The 20460-nt window shown below is 39.4% G+C and overlaps 2 protein-coding genes across 12 annotated transcripts in view; both read left to right on the forward strand.

The window, feature by feature from the left end:
* The window catches only part of LOC128936445 (neurexin-3-like), a 121293-nt gene that overhangs the window by 92668 nt on the left and 8165 nt on the right, over positions 1-20460 (forward strand). The window contains exon 4 of the mRNA XM_054275380.1: positions 918-947. Within this exon, the coding sequence (XP_054131355.1) occupies positions 918-947 (30 nt within the window). The remainder of the gene's footprint in view (positions 1-917; positions 948-20460) is intronic.
* The window catches only part of NRXN3 (neurexin 3), an 869162-nt gene continuing 851964 nt past the window's right edge, over positions 3263-20460 (forward strand). For all 11 annotated transcript variants that reach the window (XR_008482993.1, XR_008482994.1, XM_054275710.1 and 8 more), the window contains exon 1: positions 3263-3269. The gene's annotated coding sequence lies outside the window, so the exon portion shown is untranslated. The remainder of the gene's footprint in view (positions 3270-20460) is intronic.

Raw genomic sequence — 20460 nt, forward strand, 5'->3', positions numbered from 1 at the left:
AAACCTATTTGAAAATTGGCCTAGACATAGAATTTGATTGGAACAAACAAGGTTTGTGCCAGAAAGAATTATCTGAGAGTGGAGCAGCCCAAGTAAACCCTAAAGCCTCATCTGCAGAGCTGACAATGACTGTCTCTGCTTAGAGGAACTGTGCTGCCTTCTGGCTTTACCTTCCAAAATGAAACTGAAGAGTAGCTTTGTCTATAGAGCCATAAAGTAGCACACTGTCTGAGGAAACTGAAGTTCTTCCCAGAAAGGGTGTGGAGGTGTATTTAAATAGGTTACAGGTGATTTTTTTTTTTAGTCCTTGCTATGTCTGGTGTACTGGTGTCTAATTAGTAAGTGTGAGCAGTGTTGATAGGCTCCTAAAAATACATTATGAAGCCACATGTTCAATAATGATAGCTTTGTGTGTGTGTGTCTATGCATTTAGACCAGAGGATTCATCTGAAGCAGGTATGGTGTGATCATGGCATCCCTTTTACTGACCACTGCAATCTTGAATTTAAAGTCTTTAGCTGAGGAGAAGTTATTTCTGTCTATCTCTCCAGAGGAACAGCAGCTCACTGCAGACTGTCATTGCAGACCTGGGCTTCCATAGCCCATTTAGCTATAGTGGTGTGCAGCGCCTCTGGAGCCACCCCCAGGGATGTGCTGAACCTCAGACACAATTCTGCAATGAGCAGCAGGTTTTTTTCTACCAGTGACAGATGCTTTCCTGCTCAGTGTGGGAAGCAGTGGCTGCTAATGTTTGTGCCCTGTGTGCTACAACCATACTTGGTCTAGTTCAAGTATGTGAGCTCCAATCCTGACAGGTATTGGACTGTGACCAGTGTGCATGGATATTACTGCTTCTTTTTCAGTATTGTTCTTTTTCTCTTACTTCCTCTCTCTGTCTCTCTCTCTCTCTCTCTCAGGCCTCTCACACCTGATGATGGGTGAACAAGGTAAGTCCTTCCACTTTTTCTTTGTTTCTATCACTGATCATGAAGAAGCTTTGTTCCTGCTGCATTTCTGGGCTGGGCTTTGCATAACAAAAGCAACTAAACTTATACAGTGCCAGTCAAGCCATTTGCATTTTTGCCTCTGTGTCCCATGAGCCAAGGCTTCTTGTCAATCTGGGGACTCAGTGGCCCAGGAGGGAGCATGAAATGGTTCCATGGAAGGTAAAAATGTATGCATCCCTCTTCCATGCAGCCCACCAACTACTTTATCTTGCCATTTCTTTCTTCTTGTGCCAGCTGTAATGACTCCCACTTCTGCTTACTAAATGTAGACCTCAATGTTGGTCTTTATTTTAAGAGTACAATTATTACAAAAAGTATATTAATAACCCTTGTGGCATGATCCTAACTCATTATAAATCCTGAGGAAATTTGCATATAATGGCCTGCAAGTCCTGTGTCTGCAATTTAGATTACTCAAATACATACAGAACAAAATGGTTGAGAAGAACAACAGGGCTAACCCCATATTGAGCTACAAATGGGATCTAGGCCCAGATCAGAGATGACATTTTAATATTTCAGCCTGCACAGAGGTACAGATCTATAGTCTGTGACAGGATGGAATAATTAGTCCCATTTTACACTGGGAGGATGTGGAGTAAGAAGCTGGTGAGAACAGGTAAAGCAGGGAGAATTGTGATTCTGTTTGTCTCTGACAGTGCCAGTGTCTTACTGACACAGGTGCACAGGAGTGAGCAGCACTCCTGATGCCTTCTGCTCTTGTGAATGCAGAAGTGAAACAACTTAAGACTTAATGCAAGGTGTGTGCAAGTGGTAGTGGTACACTAGGAAAACCAGACCAAGTGTTTGGCCTAGGGGAAGAAAATGTAAGTTTTGACTCTAAAGCCTGATGAGGCTTTCTTAGACTAGATGTAGGCAAAAGCTTTTTTGCCATTAAGTAAGCATGTGTCTGAGGATAGACAGTCCAAGGAATAAGATAGTGCATAGTGCCACTGTAGGCTAAAGATTCATTATGTATCTCAATGAAATGTAGAAAGACTTGAGACATAATCAGTTTTTATTTTATTTTTCAAGGCAGATATCTGCTCTGAGGTCATGAAAGGTTAGGTAACAACCAGAAGTGAAGTAGGGGCTTACTAAACAGTTTCTGTACTGCATAACATCCTTGTATGGTAGGAATAGTAGGAAAATCGGGCTCTTTTTAGATGTGTGTCAAGACCATGGTGTTTGGCATGTGGAGCATTTGACTAAACTCTGGAAAGCATTGAGCTCCTTCTGTGTCCCCACTTACTGTTCAGCTGGGCTCATGGCTCAGAGGTTGTGCTTATTGAAGGATCATCCAGCAGCCAGGTCCCTTCAGCATGTCCTAGCTGAGTTTCAGGATTCAGTTGAGTATGGCAAGCTGTTTTGGCAGAGGAAGGCATGTTGGAAAGTGATCAGAACAGCTGATGGCCACTTTCATTCTGAAAACCACTGAACATTTCTTTATAGTAGTCTGTGATTTAGCACTGGATTATGTAAACAGTTGCACTTGGACATTTAAATTACAAGTTGCAACCCAGCTGGCTCATGAAGACTTACATGACCTATTCAGACCAGTCATCAGCACTTTCTATACTCCCTCATCTGGCAAAAATGTAAAAACTACTGGCTTCTGGCAACTTCAGCCACCCTTGTTTATCTATAACACATCAGGGAACAGTGGCTTCTCTTTTCTTGCCAGCAAACTCACAGATATTGCCTTTTGATAAATATTTACTGTCTATAAAAATATTATGGATATAAAAATATGTAAATGTATATGTGTAAGTAAATATGCAATGTCAACATTATATACAAATACATTAGCTCTGCTAGGTGAGATGTGTTTAGCAAATATATTACCCTGAGATTTATTTTTTTCCTGTCCTAGTCTGTTGTTGCCTTTGCTGTTTTGAATTTGACGTGGATTGAGGCATATCACTGGCGTGGTATTGCATGAGCAGTTTGCATTTCTCAGTAGAAAATCAAATTAAAGCTTAACCAGGCAGCTGCTGATTGTACTGTCAGTGGTTTAAGCTTTGCTTTGTGCTTTAGCTGTGGTGTGTCTCTTGTTTTTCCCTTGACATTGTGTTTTGTTGGGTTTGGCTGCTAGATAAATTTGCTTGTTTCCTTGTTTTTCTAAGTATGGCCGGTGATGTATTTTTCTGGGTTTTTTATGTTTCCTCCTTCTCTTCTCTTTTGCCTCCTCCATGGTGGACACCTCTCTTGTTCCTCCTCTTAACTGGATGTACACCTTCCTGTCTGTAGGTAGAAGTAAAGGTAGAGATCACATTCTTTCTAAGACTTCTTTGCTTGTAAAATGTTTCTTGATGGGCAAAGTGTATTTTTATGAATGCGTTTCATATTGGAACTTAATTTTTATTTTTAAAAGTCTCTTAACAATCTTTTGTATTGAATTATGGAGGAAATATTTATTAAGATTAATGCTTTGAGGCCTTGCTAAGAGATGTTATTTTCTCCCTATTCACACTAAATGTGGGCTGTGCAGTGTCGGGCCATGTGTAGTTGGTGATGCTGGGGTGCAAAAGGTTCAGCCAAGGATAGAGCCACAGGCCAGTGGGCTCATCCTGCTGACACTTGCTCTAGAGGGATGCCACTTCTGGTAGTTTTTCTATTGGTGTTAGTTGCAGCAGAACCTGGGCATGTCCAGTACCACTCAGCAATGGAGGTTTTGTGAGCTGTTGCTTCCCCTGGCTCTGCTTCCCATCATTCCTGTTAGTGCAAAGGTGTTTTTCAAAGAGAAATTGAGTTGCAGAAAAGCTGCAGAGGAAGCAGAAATAATCAGCCCTGCTAAGCAGAGAGGTGCATTTCCTTTGCAGCCCAGTAAAGCACAGGGCGTGCTAGTCTGCTCTGGGGCTCCAACTTGCTCTTCAGAGCTCACACCTCTGCTTAGGCATGCTGAGGGCAGTCATCCATCCCTTATCAAAACTGCCAAAAAGGCAAAATGCTGCACACTTGTTATGGGCCTTTAGTTGGACTGGAAGGAAAAGTAAAGATTGATTGATAAGTTATAAACATGGCTTGAGAAAAATCTTGGTTTTGATCCTGTTTTCCAATGAGAAAGATTAAAAGGTTTTGTTATGCTGAGGCTTACTCTGTTCCACTAAATACACTGCTGAAAAATCTGATATATTTATTACCATGATTTGAACATGTTGGATGATGTTGCTTGTGTCCATGCTAGTAAGACACTAGGGAATGAAATGACTAGTTGTGCTGCTATGAATTTGGGAGGGATATGAGCTCAGAGGATTTGTTCATAATAACTTTCCTTGGAGGCACAAGCAGTCTCTGCTCAATAGTTACTACTTTTGTAATATCTGAATTCTAGGGAGCACAAAGGCATATTAAACACCTTAATTTGTATGATTCCTTTTTCTGATGCCCAGCATTCTTCTAACAATATTGTATTGTTGAATTCCCTGTGATGGACTACATTATGTAACCAATATTATTTGTTCTATTTTGAGGTTGGAAAAAATATTCCAATAATTAATTTCATAGTTTTTCTATTCTCTCCAAACTTGGGTGATGGAAGGTAATACCTAAGCTGTACTCAAAGCTATCTTCTCAGTAAAAGGTGAACATCAGAACATATTAATCACATATGTAGACTGTAAAAAAAATATGAGAACCTGAATCTCTAAGCAGACCATATAAAATGTCAGTGCCTCAACACAGCTGCCAATAATTCAGTTAGCTGATATATGGCTTAGTGTGGTTTAAGGGTCAGTGTAGATCAGGGCGAGTCTTGTGTGATGTTAGTTCATGTTCTTTTCTTGGGTGGTATTTATGCTTCAGGCCAGCCTGTGTAGGACTAAGCTGAAAGTCTTCTCCAAGGCAAATCTTCTAACTGAGCTGGTAGGCACGAAGATTATAACTTATAGTAACTTATAGTCCACAGTTAATTAATATGTACTGAAACTTAATTTATTGTGTCATTGAGTGACAATATCATTTCACTTTCCAGCTATGTGTAGTTTTTAACTCTAGTTATAGCAAGTGACTTTGTCAGAGAACCATCAGTCTGTGTGAAAAATGGCATTCCTTTCAGAGGGCTCAAACTGTAATTTTGAACCCACACATGGCCTTCAGCTCACAGAGAAAGTGGCACCAGATGCCTTTAGTGCTTTCAGAGAAGGTTCATATTTTTTTGGCATTCTTGTAGTTTTTAGTAAAAACTGGCAACAACTCTGTCTCATGTCATGTGTATAGCCAAAAGATATGATGAATTTGATTTAATTTTGGATATGATGTATTTGATTTCATAAAACTTCTTTACAGTATATAGCGGTCTGTGACCTTGCATTCATCATTTAAAGCAAGTGCTTGATTAGTTGTTTCCACTGTACTAAATAGGCTTTCTCTGCATCTATCCTTTTTAAAAAGTTCAGAAAATTTAATTTTTTTTTTTTAATAAGTTCCTGGAAAATTGAAGAAGATGAAGTGTAGGTGTTCTGGGGTAGTGGCTGGAGTGGTTGAGATACAGACAAGCACCTGGATATTACCTGCATTTTAACCTGAGCTGAGGTTTCAGGTTAAATGCATTGAGTTCTTATTTGAGGTATGGAACTGGTCATGGAGGTGAGGTAAATATGTGATGAGCAAGGACTTTTGTTTAGTTTGGCACGAATTGCTGAATATGACTGCTCTTCTGGAAAGGCACTGGCAATTAAGGAACAATTATATTAAGTTTACTTCCCTAATGCTTCCCCACAAGTAAATGATATCAAAGGAAATGACAAATATCCAACTTAAATTTGCTACTGGAGTTAATGTATTATCACCTTCTTACATATAATTTGTTCTCTTGAAAGTCTTTGTTAAGGAAATGGTTATTTGCCATTTTGTTATCTTCCACCATGTAGGTTTTATTTTACCATCACTCTTGGTTTGGATCTGACTTCTACTGAGGCTCATATCACCTTTGAAAATTGTCTGTATTCTTGGTGGGAATCTGCTATTTTTAGTGAATTAAGTCCTTGGTCTTCTTGAAGGCAATAGTGGAATTCACATTGACTCCAGTGGGCCAACAACCCAAAGAACTGAAGATGCCCTCTCTGGCACAGGGAGTGACCAGGGAGGTGGTTTCTGGGTGTGCATGGGATACCCTGTAGCACCCGTGCTGTCTGCAGACTGCTGGCTCTTCTCCAAGGCATGTGGCTCCTTCCTTCCTTCCTTCCTTCCTTCCTTCCTTCCTTCCTTCCTTCCTTCCGCCACTTCCTTCCGCCACTTCCTTCCGCCACTTCCTTCCTTCCTTCCGCCACTTCCTTCCTTCCTTCCGCCACTTCCTTCCGCCACTTCCTTCCGCCACTTCCTTCCTTCCTTCCTTCCGCCACTTCCTTCCTTCCTTCCTTCCTTCCTTCCTTCCTTCCTTCCTTCCTTCCTTCCTTCCTTCCTTCCTTCCTTCCTTCCTTGTTGTGCTCAGTGTGAACTACACCTGCCTTCTCAGTTCCAGTATGAGGTAGGTTTTTTCTTAATTGTCAGAGAGAAGTGAAACAGAGGGATCTTTTAAAATGCATGTTGTGTGGACCAAAGGCTACTGCCAATTCTGCCATTTAATAATCAGCATTGCAAAATCAGATTATCTGCTATGGTCCTACCTGCTCTTAACTGAAGTAGGTCTTTCAAGTCTTGGAAGGTTTAGCATTGCTCTCAAAGAATGAGGTTCTTATTTCATTGAGATGTTCAATAATATTGACCTGAAGGTAATGGCACAGGAAAAATGAAATAGCATTTGTGGGCTCGAATAGAAGGAAACGACTGGACCTTACTGATCAGGAAAATATTTTCAAGTTCTTTTTCACCAGTAATACCATTAAGATTTGTATTGGCTTGCTTTGGAAATAGTGTAGCCAGCAGGACCAGGGCAGTGGTCATCCCCGTACTTGGTGAGGCTGCCCCTTGGGTGCTGTGTCCAGTTCTGGGCTCCTCATTACAAGGAAGACATTGAGGTGTTGAGGTGCAGAGAAGGGCAGCAGAGCTGGAGAAGGCTTTGGGGCACAAATCTGATGAGGAGCAGCTGAGGGAGCTTGGGGGTGTTTAATCTGGGGAAAAAAGGCTCAGGGGAGACTCCTTGCCCCCTACAACTACGAAAAGCCAGCCTAGCAAGGTTGAGGTCAGCCTCTTCGTCCCAGTAAGAAGAGATGGAATGAAGGGAAATGACCTGAGGTTGCACCAGGGATAGATTTAGATGGGATATTAGTAAAAATTTCTTTATGGAAAGAGTTGTCAAACATGGGAGTGGGCTGCCCAGGACAGTGGTTGACTTGCCAGTCCTGGAGCTGTTTAAAAGATGTGTAGATGGGGTATTCATGGACAGTTTAGTGATGGACTTGGCAGTGCTGGGGGTTGGATTTCATGACCTTAAATGTCTTTTCCAGTCTAAATTGTTCTATGGTTGTATGTGAATAAGTCCAGCTGAATGGCCAAGAGTTTATGCAAATGTTGAAGTGAAACATCAGTCACAAATTAACTCGTTTGTGCTCTCTAAATGTCTAATTATACAAGGGGAAAAACAACACTACATTTGTCTTGCCAGCCTTGGCAGTGGTTTTTAGGCTCTGCTTTGCCCTATAAAGTATCTTGATATTTGGATTTTAAATGTGAATATTGCATGGTTTTGGTTTCTACGATTAAAAGTATTAATGAAAGGACTCTAAAATATGTGTGGTAGTGGGTTTGTTTTCCTTTGGTGAGAAAAAAAAATTACATTTTTATAAGGATGGTGACTTTCAATTCTAACTTTACTCATAATGACTACTTAAAAAAATCAAGCACTTTATTTTATGATTAGCAAATAACAAATATGCAAAACCTCTTCAATAGAATCAAAGCCCCTTGAATGAAGATGTTATTCTTCTGGAATAAGTTTTTTTTGTAAGTGAATTTTTGCTGCTGCTTTCATATTTTGTTTAGGGAAGAAAGAAATATTTTAATGTAATTTGTTGAAGTCTCTAATTAGAGGTGATTGATAGCTGATGTTTTCAAATGGAAAGTATTTGGTGGCATTTCTGCAAAGCATTCATCCTATTTCTTTGAATTCCAGTGGTGATAACATTTTCTAAATTTTGGGGAATGAAGTCACTTAAATGTTCAATACCAGCTAATGCAAAGGAATAGATGTCTTATTCTTCTTTTTATACCTCTTTGTGTAATACATTTATGAACACAAACATAATAGGACAGTTCTGGTAAATTATTTTTTGTGCTTATGAGCATGTAAGTTTACAAATATTGTGTATGCATAAGATATTAAATAATGCTTTAAGTATTTTGTTGTTTATAGGTAATTAATTTTTTTTTTATGTTTTCTTTCTGCCTTGTTTTAAAACTGTCTTTCTGATGTGTGAATAAGCAGCTGATTCTTTGCTGGCTTTCATTTTTATTAAGAATAACGATTCCTGTGAGAGTTAAAGGCATTGTGGTTGTGTTGTGTGTAAACAGGAGCTAAAATATTGTCGTCTTAGGCTGTATTGTAGTCTCCTGTTTTCAACGAAGCTCAGGTTTCTCTCTACCCAGAGAGAGTATTTAATTGTTATAATTGAAAGTCTTTCCCCGCCACCCCCCCCCCCCCCCCCCCCCGTTTTTTTCATTTGAGGCATTCAGTGGCATGTAGAGATGCAGAGGCAGCAAAACAGGCCATGTGCTTTGTAAAAGGCAGGCTAATAGCATTTTTGATGGATTTCTGATTTTTAAAGTGCTGTATGTTTCATTAAAATTTACATGTAAAGTAAGGGCAAGTGCAGTGACATGAAAGCTAATGCAAGTTGCACATCTTGACATAATAACAATCACAAGAAACTGGAGATCCCAGATGGCAGCTTGGCCTTTGCCATCCATTTAATAAGCTACTAACTGCTAATTATTGCACTGTTATGGGCAAGTTAATTTACTGTTGACTCTTAAAGAGACATTGTGCATTTTCCTGACATTTAGGTTTTTCAGTTTAGATTTGAAAGTGTTTCTCCTCTGCAGACTGAAGCCCTTCCAATGGATGGTAACAAAGAGACAAAGAAACAGAACAGGAAATGGAACATAATAATCTGTGGGGGTTTTTTGATAATAGCAGAATACAGGGTTGTGGTGGTTTGGGCCTTTCTAGGGCATGGGTTTTTAGCTGAAAATAACACTGGCTTGTATATTAAATATAAGATTTAAGTTTTGCATTTAACAGCAGATGCAGAGTTAGTATTGTTAAAAATAAATAGAGCATCTTTCCCTTAAATAATTGAAGCTTGAGATTGATTCTGAAAATAAGAGAAACTAGAAACAGAAAATCAAAATTCTAGGTTAATTTCTGTTGCCAGAGAGGATTTGAAGGCAAAATTTCAACCTACAAATCTGAAAGCTAAAATGTCCACTGTATTTTTTGAAAAATTCTTCACTTTAATGTTACTTACCTGGTTGTCATATTACAGGGAAGGAATGCTATCTGTAAAACATTAAAATTTTTAAAGCAGTCTTTTTTTTTTTCCAGTTGAAATGGACATTCAGTAATGAGACCAGTCAGGGTGAAGTTTTGATCTAAGAACCTATTTAGGAATGAAGGAACAGCTGCAGTTTAAATGGACTCTAATTCTCACAGTTAATGCTGTTTTGTGAGCACATGATTGTCTCTGATAACGTTTGGGAGGAGTGTGGTGGGTAATAGCTTATTTCCTGGGCTTTATGGTAATGCAGCAAAGTGATGATAATGCCAGGAGGAACTAAAATAGACCCTGTCACACACATCAGACAGTTGCAAAAATAGGAAACCCCGTGAAAGAGGGGAGTTTCCTGCTTTAAGGCTCCTTGTGGCCTTCTGTGGACTAGAGAGATAACGTTATGGTATTGAACAGGTTAGAAAATATGTGCTGTGTAAGCTGGATCTTGTACATTAAAAATAAGAGCTTACAAACAGCAGCCTTATTTGCTGTGCTTTACCAGCTGGTAAATATTTTGACTAGAGATAAGGGAATAACATGCCATGCAAATGGTTGTAAAACTATTACTGTGAAGAAGGTCATGTGTGTCAGTTATTAATTCATGCCTAATGGTGTGTGATTTTGCCCACATCAGTATTGTGGGTTTTGATTCTGATTTTGGCAAAGCATATCTTCCTGTGACACGCAGAACTCCTCATTTATTTGGCTGTAGTCATCCTTTTATGGAGCTAGAGCTCCTTCTCATGCTGGTTTTCATTTCCTCATTTGTTTCAAGAGCCTTGATAGTTTGGAGTGCATGTATAGAAATCAGTGCTGATAGGCTATGAAAAAAGGGGAGATAATAGAAAATACTACTGCAGAGAGCAAGGAATCAGGTGTGAACCCAGCCATCACAGGTTGTGGCATATACATTTGTTTTGAAAGCATTTTTGTTTTGAAATTTTGGTTCCTGATAACCTACCCTGCAAGTTGCTGTGCTGAGTCTACTGCATTCCCTAAACAGCTGGAGAACCCTACAGAAATTAATGGTGTTTTGCACTTGGGAATGTGTTGTGTACCTGCAGGGATAAAGTCCCCAGAGCCTGTTATAGAAGATTTTCTGTGAGATACTGGTCTCATACTAGATGAGCTTATTATACTGAGAGGTTTGATGCAATGATATTAAGAGCCACATTCTTCACTGTTTTGGAAGCATTTTATTGTGGTATACCTGATACTGAGGCAGAGGAAACGCACTAATGTAAAAGAAATAGTGCAGGGAGGAATCTGACACTAAAACCGTTCCAACACTATCCTGAGGGACTCTGGATAATTCTCATTAAATTATGGCCTTACTTCTCTTGTTAAACACTGCAAAGCATTTAATAGAAATGGTTCTTTACCAGCATTGCTTTGTGGGGAAAGGCTTTAAACAGAACTGGTACTTTTAGGAATTGTGTACACAGTTGTCACCATTAAAAAGTCAGTAGCATTTGCCAAGCAGTACCACACAGTGGTGCCTGAGAAATCACCTCCTCTCCTACAGTAGAGAAAGAAGATGGTATGTAATATTTGTAGGTAAGTGTTTACAATTTGATTCTGTCAATTGCATGCATTTTAATCAAGCTTTTCTCTCATATCAATTAATTTGATTGGGGAACTGCTTATGGGTCAGATTATTTCTAAAACAACACATGATTCCTTTTAATTGACCAAATTCTTTTTATTGAAGACTTTAAAAAAATTCAGTATTTGCTCTAAAATACTATATCTTTGTGATTTTTCATTGTTAGTAGTAGTAAGAAAAAGGTATAATATGTTAAAATAGTTGTATTTTAAAGGGATCTGGGGTCTTATGTATAGTGAATCGTATTAAGCCAGCATTATGAAGCATACACCTTTATTTCCTTAATTACTGGTACATTAATAATGACCAAGTTGATGATGAATGTTCTGATCACCAGCTGGGATCAGATAATTACATTTGATTATGTAAAGAGTTAGTTGCTATAAGCCTTGAAATATTAAAACTTGGCTAGAATAAATATCACTGAAGAACCTTTGTCTTGTACATGTGTATTCAGCTGCCTGTTCTCTGAGCAATTCTCGGTTCACTCGCTAATGTTGGGAAGCAAACTGTGAACAGTTATTTTCCAACCCTGTGAATGTTGATAAAAGGATCTTGCATGGCTGTTGGCTTGTCCTGTGAGGGGAGAGCACATTGCTGCATCGCAGCACGGGGATTACAGGCTCTCGTTTAGCTCTGCATTAAAGATGTTGCAAGCTTTTGTAAAAGCCAGGGCAGCCCTAGCATCGCTGTGCATTTGCATTTCCCAGCTCTCACAAAGGGCACACACCTTTCAGGCACCAGTGCCTTGCAGGACTGGCCAACTCCATCATCCAAATAACACATTTATCTGACCATTTTCATATTTATTTTGGCTAGTCTTACTCTGCAGGCAGTCTCAGAGAAGTCTGTAGGCATGTGTGCAAGCTGCATTCTACATGTGTTTTTTATCTTTTGGTGTACCAAATTATTTTTTTCCTTTAAATTTTTTCACTTCGTAAATATCCATTGATTTTTCTTACCCCCATTGTTAAACTGCTGAAAAAACCCATAACTTTGTTACTTACCTCATGAAATACTGTTACAAAGAAGGCTTTATGTCACTGATCATTGGCAGTTTGAACAGAATATCATTTTTGCCACACTGTGACAGACCATTTATGCCAGATTGTGGAAAAAATCTTTACCTAAAGTTGGAAAAATCAGAATATTCAGATTGTAAGGCTCTCTTTAGAAATTACTTGCTATACTTAAAGTACTCAATTCCAGGCTGGGCATTTAAATTTATCAGCAAATTTTATATTAAGATATTATACTAGAGACATTATTATACTAGAGACAAGATATTGTACTATACACACTAGTAATTTTTCTTTGCTACATTCTTGTATTTTATTTGTTCTGTCTGTTGACTCTGTCTTTAAAACAGACGTATTTTAAGAGAAATCTGTGGACGCAATTTCCTGCTATGCTGCACTGTACATCCATAATGGTATGAAAGTATTACATGGTGGATGTACTTATTGTATTATCAGGCAGAATGAGAGAATGAGAGTTCTGTGAGAGTTCCCTTTGATTTCCCAAATGCTGTTTTTTTGGTGTCGGGGAAGAGTGGAGAGAGAATCTCTGATTTTCTTTCTTTTTTTCTTCTAAGGTACTTTTATTTAAACCAGAGCAGTTTTCTTACTAATTTTCTCCTTCAGGTGTTTGCTATCAATCTGCTGGGTTAAACTTTGTGCTATTCCATCAGGCAAGTTTTGTAAATGTTGATCAGGGCATGAAATCAGTTCTTAAATGGTTGCAAAATTGCCTTCCTTCAGACTGTTTTGATCACAAGGGCTTTCAAGTGTCAAAGTCATTTGGAGAACTAGATAGATAAAATGCATGAGCACTAAGCTTTTTCCAGGATAGAATAAATAAATGTATTTTCTACTGTGTGCTCAGCCTTTGGTAGTGATTTGTTAAAAGGGAAAAAAAAGAAAGGCAATGATATTAAATATTTACAAGAGTGATTTAGTTGTGTAATCTTGTGCTATGCATCCCTGTTTAATAGTGAAATCAGCTACTGCTGAAGTAAATGCCATTAAACTGGTAGTGCTGTGAAGGTCACTGCATATACAATGTCAAAGCAATTTATAGAGAATAATGATTTTTGTCAGCTTTCCAATGTACCAATGTCCCTTCTTTTTGTCTTCCAAAAATAACTGAAAATAAATTTATTTCAGAAGTCATTTTGTCTTTGACTCTCCTCCCATCTGACTGATTTTGGAGCTTGAAACCTCTTTACAAGTTTTCACATTGATGAGCTCAGTGGATAAACACTGATTCCCTTCTTTCTGGCCTTGAGCTTTTTACAGCTCTATTTGCTGGGATTTCCAGTTGGCCCTTTCTCAGCAGTTCATTTGAAGAGATACTGAATTATGGCCTCCACTCTTATGAGTGATTGCTTTTCTTCCCTTGTGCTATTTCCAGCCATATCTATCTGTGAATCTCATGAAAACGCTTTTTTTTGCGTGTGTGCTGATTGTTTGTCGTCAGCAGAGCACATGTAGCATGTTGACAATTCACCTCCTGAACTGGTGTCTTATGAATACTCGGAGTACATTCCTGCACAGCATCATGCTTACTGAAGAGGCCTCAGAAGTGAGAGCTGTGTGCCTGGCTCTGCAGCTGACTTTCCCTGTGAATTTTTGGGGTCTTTGTGACTTTGCAGCAATGGAGTGGGGACAGAAGCCATTCACCACTGCACAAGGAGCTGCTGCATTGACACCTAGAGTGTGTCCTGAAAACAATACACAGCCAGTACAGAGCATTATCATTCAGCTTCACATCCGTCCAGCAAGAAGGTTAATTATTTGTTTTCCTTGTTTTACAGTTGAATGAGCAGAACCACACAGAGATGGAGAGAGCTGGAGAAGAACAGGCAATAAATGCCTGAGTTCTCTTGTCCTTTCCTGTTTCTCTAAGCACCAGTGCAATCTATTTTATAAACCACCAAATAACTTGCCTCCTATACCAAGGACTCTCCCAATTAGATTCCACTTGCTAAAGCAATACTCTAAAAAGATTAAAACTGTATTTACCTGTTGATAAACATGTACATGACCACAGAAATAGCAGTCATATTTTACAAAGGGAAATGACACATATTCTCTGTAAAAAATTCTGCAGAAGGAAATAACCTATCCTAATGCAAAGGTGCCCTGAGTGTGCTGTGTAAGGATTTTGTTGGGAAAGTAAATGTGAGCACACAGAGACAATGAGGGTTTCTCTTCAAAGGCATGAAATTCAAGGGCAAGTGGAAAAGAACTAAGACACTTAAATTGTTCAAGGAGTGGAAATGTTTTTTCAGTGAAAGGAAGTGCATCAGCAATGGAAAGAGGGAAGGAAAGCAGGTGGAAGAGTAGTAGAAACATGCATACTCTTATCTGAGAGTCCCAGCTAAAGTGGTGGAAGAGCAGTCTGCTGTGACTATTGGTCTTCTGGACAGAATAGGATGGGAAGATATCCCTACAGATTTTTTGCTGAGTATTAGGCAACCAGATATTAATATTGGTAGCCTATTTTGGTATTTGATTTTTGTGATGTCTCATTCCACAATGCAGTAGGAGAAGACTAAAGCCTCTATTTACTGACATAGCTTTTTATGGCCTTCTCCTCCAGGCCCATTAGCAGACCTTTCATCTGTTGTGAAAGAGGCTAGTTCAGCAGGGTGTCTGGAATGGATATGTGTGTGCATGGTTAAATCAGGCCTTGTGATTTCCTTTAGACTCTTTTATCTGGTTCTTTGTCTCTTTTTATGCAAGTCTATGATTAGCATTGAGTTCTTCCCAGAATGCTGGCAATTATCTCACAGGTGAAAGGATTAAGAAAAGCAGTGGGAATTACATTGGGATTAAATAAGACTGCCTTTGGAGTGTTTGTGGATATGGTTTCTTTCTTTTTTTTCTCTTTTTTTTTTTTTTTTCTAAAAGCAGAAAGAAAGAAGAGAAGCCAGCTCAGCCTTCAGGTCTCTCTAGGGAGGAAAATAATACCTCTGAATATGGAAAAGTAGCATTTCAGCTTGGGAGGAGGTCATGCTGAAAAAGGAAAGGTAGTGTTAAGGCACAAGATTTACAGTCTTCAGTTCAGTTCTTGGTTGCTCTGATTTGGCTTCAGGCTTTTCTGATTGCCCACAGTGAACCTTAGCTTGTCCATGTGTGAAATGGAAGTGGTGATAAGTTTCTTGTCTAATGTTGCATGAAACTAAATTAATTACTCTCTAAGTGTACTAGGTTTTTGGGTAGTAAGTACAAAAGAAAAGGATTCTCTGTATTCTTATGCCCCACGGTGTGGTCACAAATAATTTCAGATGTTTTAAGTAATTTCTGTCCTTCTATTACTTCTCCCTCTGTGTAATGGGCAGACACAATGCTGGTGAAAAATGGGGGCCCAGCCCCCTTTTGGGGTGAAAAGAGAAACTGCCCCATGGGATTGGCATGCCCAGACTGTGGGGGCAACACAGTTTGCAAGGCTGGGTGATGCTGCACCTTACCTGCAAGCTGGCCTGGAGTTTGGCTTGTGCTTCCAGGGCCTGGCAAGTCACCCCTGATGGGTGCCTGGACTTTGGGCAGGAGCCCTAGGCTAAGAGTTGAGTTCATCTTTAGCTCTGCTATTCACATCTTCTGACTCTGGCACTGCACGGGTTTACAGTGCAGCACTGCCTATAGATCCTGAGAGAAACTCTGCTGTGGTGTTGAGGAAGCAAATAGTGCTGGAAAACAGGAGATCTTAAACAGATCAGGTTGCTCAGAGCCTCATTCAAACTGACCTTGAATGTTTCCGGGGTGGGGCATCCAACACCTGTCTGGGCAGCCTGTTCCAGTATTTCATCACCCTCATTGTGAAAAATTTCTTCCTCATATCTAAACTAAATCTACCCTCCTTTAATGTAAAACCATTACTCCCTGTCCTGTCAATACAGGCCCTACTAAATTGTCTGTCCCTGAGACTAATTAGCTGCAGCTTGTACTGTTTGAAGGAACATACTTTCCAGGAAAGAAATGGATGTCCTCTTTGCAACAGAAGTATGTTCTCTATTTCTACGCAGGCTAGTTGAAGCCAGAGACAGGCAAGTTAATATTGGTTGTGCTGCCTTCCCACCTTGGGGCTGTATCTTACCTCTGAACCTGCTGCTTGCTCTCCTCTGCAGTTTGCAGATTTTGGAAGTCACTGCTGGCTGCTCCCCAAGCAGCAGCCATGACTGACAGACACCTAACATATCATCTTAGTGTGAGATCTTCTGCACAGACGAGACCCAGGCAGAGACTTTTTTTGTCCTACCCTTGCTACTGCTCTCACTCTGTGTTTTAGCACTGTGTGTGCTGCCCCCATTCACTCAAATCTTTCAACTCTCTTCTTAGGGACCACAGTCACGACAATGGCTGTGATTGTATGGTCTTTCCCCTTCTATGGTACATGTACCAAAAAAGAGCCAGTTAATATTTGTTGTCATGGCTTTTGTGACAAGGATCAGACATATCCTGACTTTACTCTTATTGTGGTTCTGAGTTGGAGCAGTTCTGCCCTACTGTAAGTTGACAGTCAGGCATCACTAAGATGGGGTATAAGTGGAAATGAGGATATGGTGCCTAGTTGAGTCCACACAAAGAATTTGGGTGGAGTTATTGCATGGGCATTGCTGAATGCTTTTTTGAGAGCTCTGATTTTTTTTTATTAAACGTTCACATAATTCATTTAATGCTTCTCTTTCTCTCTTATAATGCATTTGTTGCCTTTGATTGGAGTCTGTTTGGCTCATGGGTCACCTTGGGGACAGGAAGAGTGAGTTCCCAGAGCTTTGACCATGTAGAATATGAATTTTCAGAAGTTATGAATAAAAGTTTTCCATGATAAATCCAGTATTCTCCTTCAGCAGTTCCATAATGATGATTGCCTAAGCTTCTGTTCTCTTTTTATCTGGTGGTCATTATTTCTCTTGTATATTTTATTCTGATTTTATTCTCAGTGTGTCAGTTTGCTTTACCTTGTTTGTATTGATGGATAGCTATGATTAAAAAAATCTATTTTGTTCCAAGTACATTTTTATCAGAATAACTGTCAGTATCTTTCCATCTATTCCAAACACATTTTAAAGTGTCTTCTTATGTTACCCTGCCTGTGTGACTAGATTTGGAGCTGTAGTACAGCTGTTTTGTTTTGTCCCACAACATTACCACTCAAGCCCCAATTGTGCCTTGCTTTGACTTGCCATGCAGTGCTGGGTCCTGCTGGTGCCCTGGTCTAGGCCACTGATGCCATCCTGCTGCTCAGGCTCAACATTAGGTTAGTGCACACCACTCTGGACCTTCAGCAAGTAGAGGGATAGTTAGCAGCACTCTGGACTTCAGCAAGTTATGGGGTAACAGAGCTAGAAACAAGATAGACTGGCAGAGCTGTGAGCAGGAGGTACTGTGTAGTCACTCAGAGCACTTAATATTTTCCATTTAACAGAAGACAGTGAAGGACAGAGACTACCTGATTTTCCACAGAGATAGGGTGAACTACTAAGTCTGGGAACAGAGCCCAGAGACTCAGATTCCTGTTGGCACAGAGCTATTGAACACACTAGGTACAGCAAGTCACATCAAAGCCCCATTTAGAAGTTGGCCTAAGCAATGATATTGTTCTTAGGCAATGTAGAATTTGCTACTGTTGCATTTCCCTAGTCTTTCACAGACATATAATAATGAAAAAGTCCCTACTGCATTTGAGACGCTGGCTTGCCAGGAAATGGGGAGATTAACTTCATTGTACATAAAGATTTCACTTGGTTAAGAGAGTGCTGTGAAGAAAGGAAGGAAACACTGAAACAAGAAGATTGATTCACGAGTCTCTTATTACAAGATTATCTGTCTTTTTATTGAGCAGTATATTTATTACATGGCCGGTCTCCAGTTACAGGCCAGTGACTCCCTAGGTTCAGGTGCTTACCTGGTGGTGGCTGGGATGCCACATGAACGGCTGTAAACAGAGCCAGTAATTCAATCCACTCCTAAAGAGGTTTGATTGTAGATCCCAGTTTTCCCAGGCTGTGATGTCCAAGCCAAAGCAGGCAGGAGGCTGTTCTGCTATCTGGCAGAGCTCTCTGCTGGTGCCCCTGCTGGAAATGTTTAGAAATGTTCATATGAATTTGCAGATGGGGCAGGGAGTGTCAGTCTCTAATCCATTCCTAGGACCTCTTGCTGTCACGTGTTGGCATGGTGGGCTGCTTAGAGCAGGAAAGTGAAAATTCCTCTTGTTCTATCACAAGGCATTGGGGATTCGTATTTCCCCCTTTCTAACTCTTTCCCTGCCACCTTTCAGGCATTACTTCAAAGAAAAAATTTACATACACCTTTCCTATAATGATTTCTATTGTGTGAGACTGTGAAGTCTATGAGATACCTTTGTACTGTATGGGATGATAATAAAATACATAAAAATTAGCCAAGCCCACAGACAGTGGGATCATCAGTCTTTTGTTCTTTTAAGTCTTTCTGGATTTTTCTAGAACTTGTGGTACATGGTGTGTATGCCTTAAATGTACTACAATAGCATAATGATCATAATATAACCTCTAGTTGTTGTCTGCTTGTGTTCTTCTGGTCCTTTATATTACACTCTTAGGAGAATCAAAAACTATGGCAGCTTTTCAACAGTTAGATTCTGTGCATGGCTTAATTTGAGTTGTTCCCCAAACAAAGAATTAACAAATGAATTAACTTTCAAACTGTTTCTTAAAAGCATTATCAGCCTTTAATAAAATAATGGAGACAATATTAAAAATAATGACTTTGTAACTATAAGGAATAACAGAACCATGAGCAATTATCAGTGGCATTTAATAAACAAAACTCATAATGGACATTTGATTGCTTTTGGACTCAGTTACAGAATTAGTGGATGAACAGAAGATTGTGATTGTTTAAACTCAAATGTGTTATTTGACAAAATTCCCTACTTTAAAAAAAACCCACAATTAAAATTTGGCTTTAACATGAGTTTTCTAAAATAAATTAGTAATTCAAAATGCAACAGCATTTTCATGAACTGAGAATGCCAGAAAATTTGGAAGTTACTGTCATTTCTGTCTAGGGCTTTCCTTAGTGATCACAAAGAGGGGAAGAAATGACATTTTACTGAAATGTGTAGATTTGAGTAGAATGGGAAGAATTGCAATCATCAGTGTGGACAGGCAACATTTATGCTGTTTTCTAAGTGCCATGACATCCTTCATGAAGCAGCAGGTGGATAATTCATCTGTAAAGAGACCTGATAAACTGCACCTAGACTAAACTTTTAAGGACCTTAAATACTGTAAGGTGGACATATGTCAAGCAAATTTCAAGTATTTTAAAGGGTTGATGATTAAGATTGTGCATGACTTGATTAAGAAGGAGCAGACAAAGGCCTTGTATGTATGCTAGGCCTTCATGCTGAGAAAGTGGCAAGATATGAAAGCTATCTCCAAACACATATGGAGCATAAATACACAGGAGAAGAAGGAATTATCCTGGGGTTATCTCATAGAAATTATGTAGAAAGGTTACTGTTCAATTGGTTAAAGGTCTTTTAGGTCCAGTAGCAAGAGAGAACATCTTAGCAATGAGCACTACAGCAACAGCTTATGGAATATTTTAGCAAGTGAAAAGGTGCAAGCCACTGACTTCTGACAATTTTATTGAAAGTAAGCCATTCTGGGGAGTCTTTCTCTTCCACACCTAGTGGACATGAGATGGCAACTTAGAGGACGATAACTTAAATTTTTTTCCTTTCTCCAAAGCTCAGCTGTATCACAATATAGGTATATAGATTTCCATAATTTTCCAGAGGTTCTTCATCTGCTCCATGTTGAGATCCTCTGTGTGTGTTGATCTAGGTGACATGTGTATCTCTAAGGGAGCAATAAGCTGTTGTTGTATCAGCTAGCAATTAAAAAATAGTCCACAAAATGCAAACAAAATGCTTTCATAAAGGAAACTGGATGGTTTGCCATAACTACATTAGTGCTAATGCACTACCAGGTCTCTTTTTTCTTTTTCTGTGTGTTAATTTTGTTCTTCAGTCACTCCATCTCTTCTAGCTTAATTACCCTCCCCAGACTAGAGACTGCTGCTGCATTTTGGCTTCATTATCAGCTTTCATTTTCATTAAGAACTTTGTGCTAATGGACTGTTATAAAACAGAGTCATCACTGGCAGGTGTTGCCAAACGACTCTCAGCATGATGGCATTTCTGTGCAGTGGAGCAAACAGTCTGGACATTGGATTCATGGAGCATCCAAGGGCTTGCAATGGCAGGCAAAGAGAGATAAGTTTGGTGGATCAGTACAAAGAAGCTCTTAAATATTTACAATGATAAAAAGGAACAATGATGGAAAAACAGCATTATGACCAAGTGACCTTGTTCTGAGACCACCAAAAGTGCCAGCAGCTCTTCTGGTTGCAAATATCACAGA

Source organism: Melozone crissalis, unplaced genomic scaffold, assembly GCF_028551555.1.
Source record: "Melozone crissalis strain CALT ecotype California unplaced genomic scaffold, PUWL_Pcris_2 ptg000018l_1, whole genome shotgun sequence".
In the NCBI taxonomy this organism is placed as follows: Eukaryota; Metazoa; Chordata; class Aves; order Passeriformes; family Passerellidae; genus Melozone; species Melozone crissalis.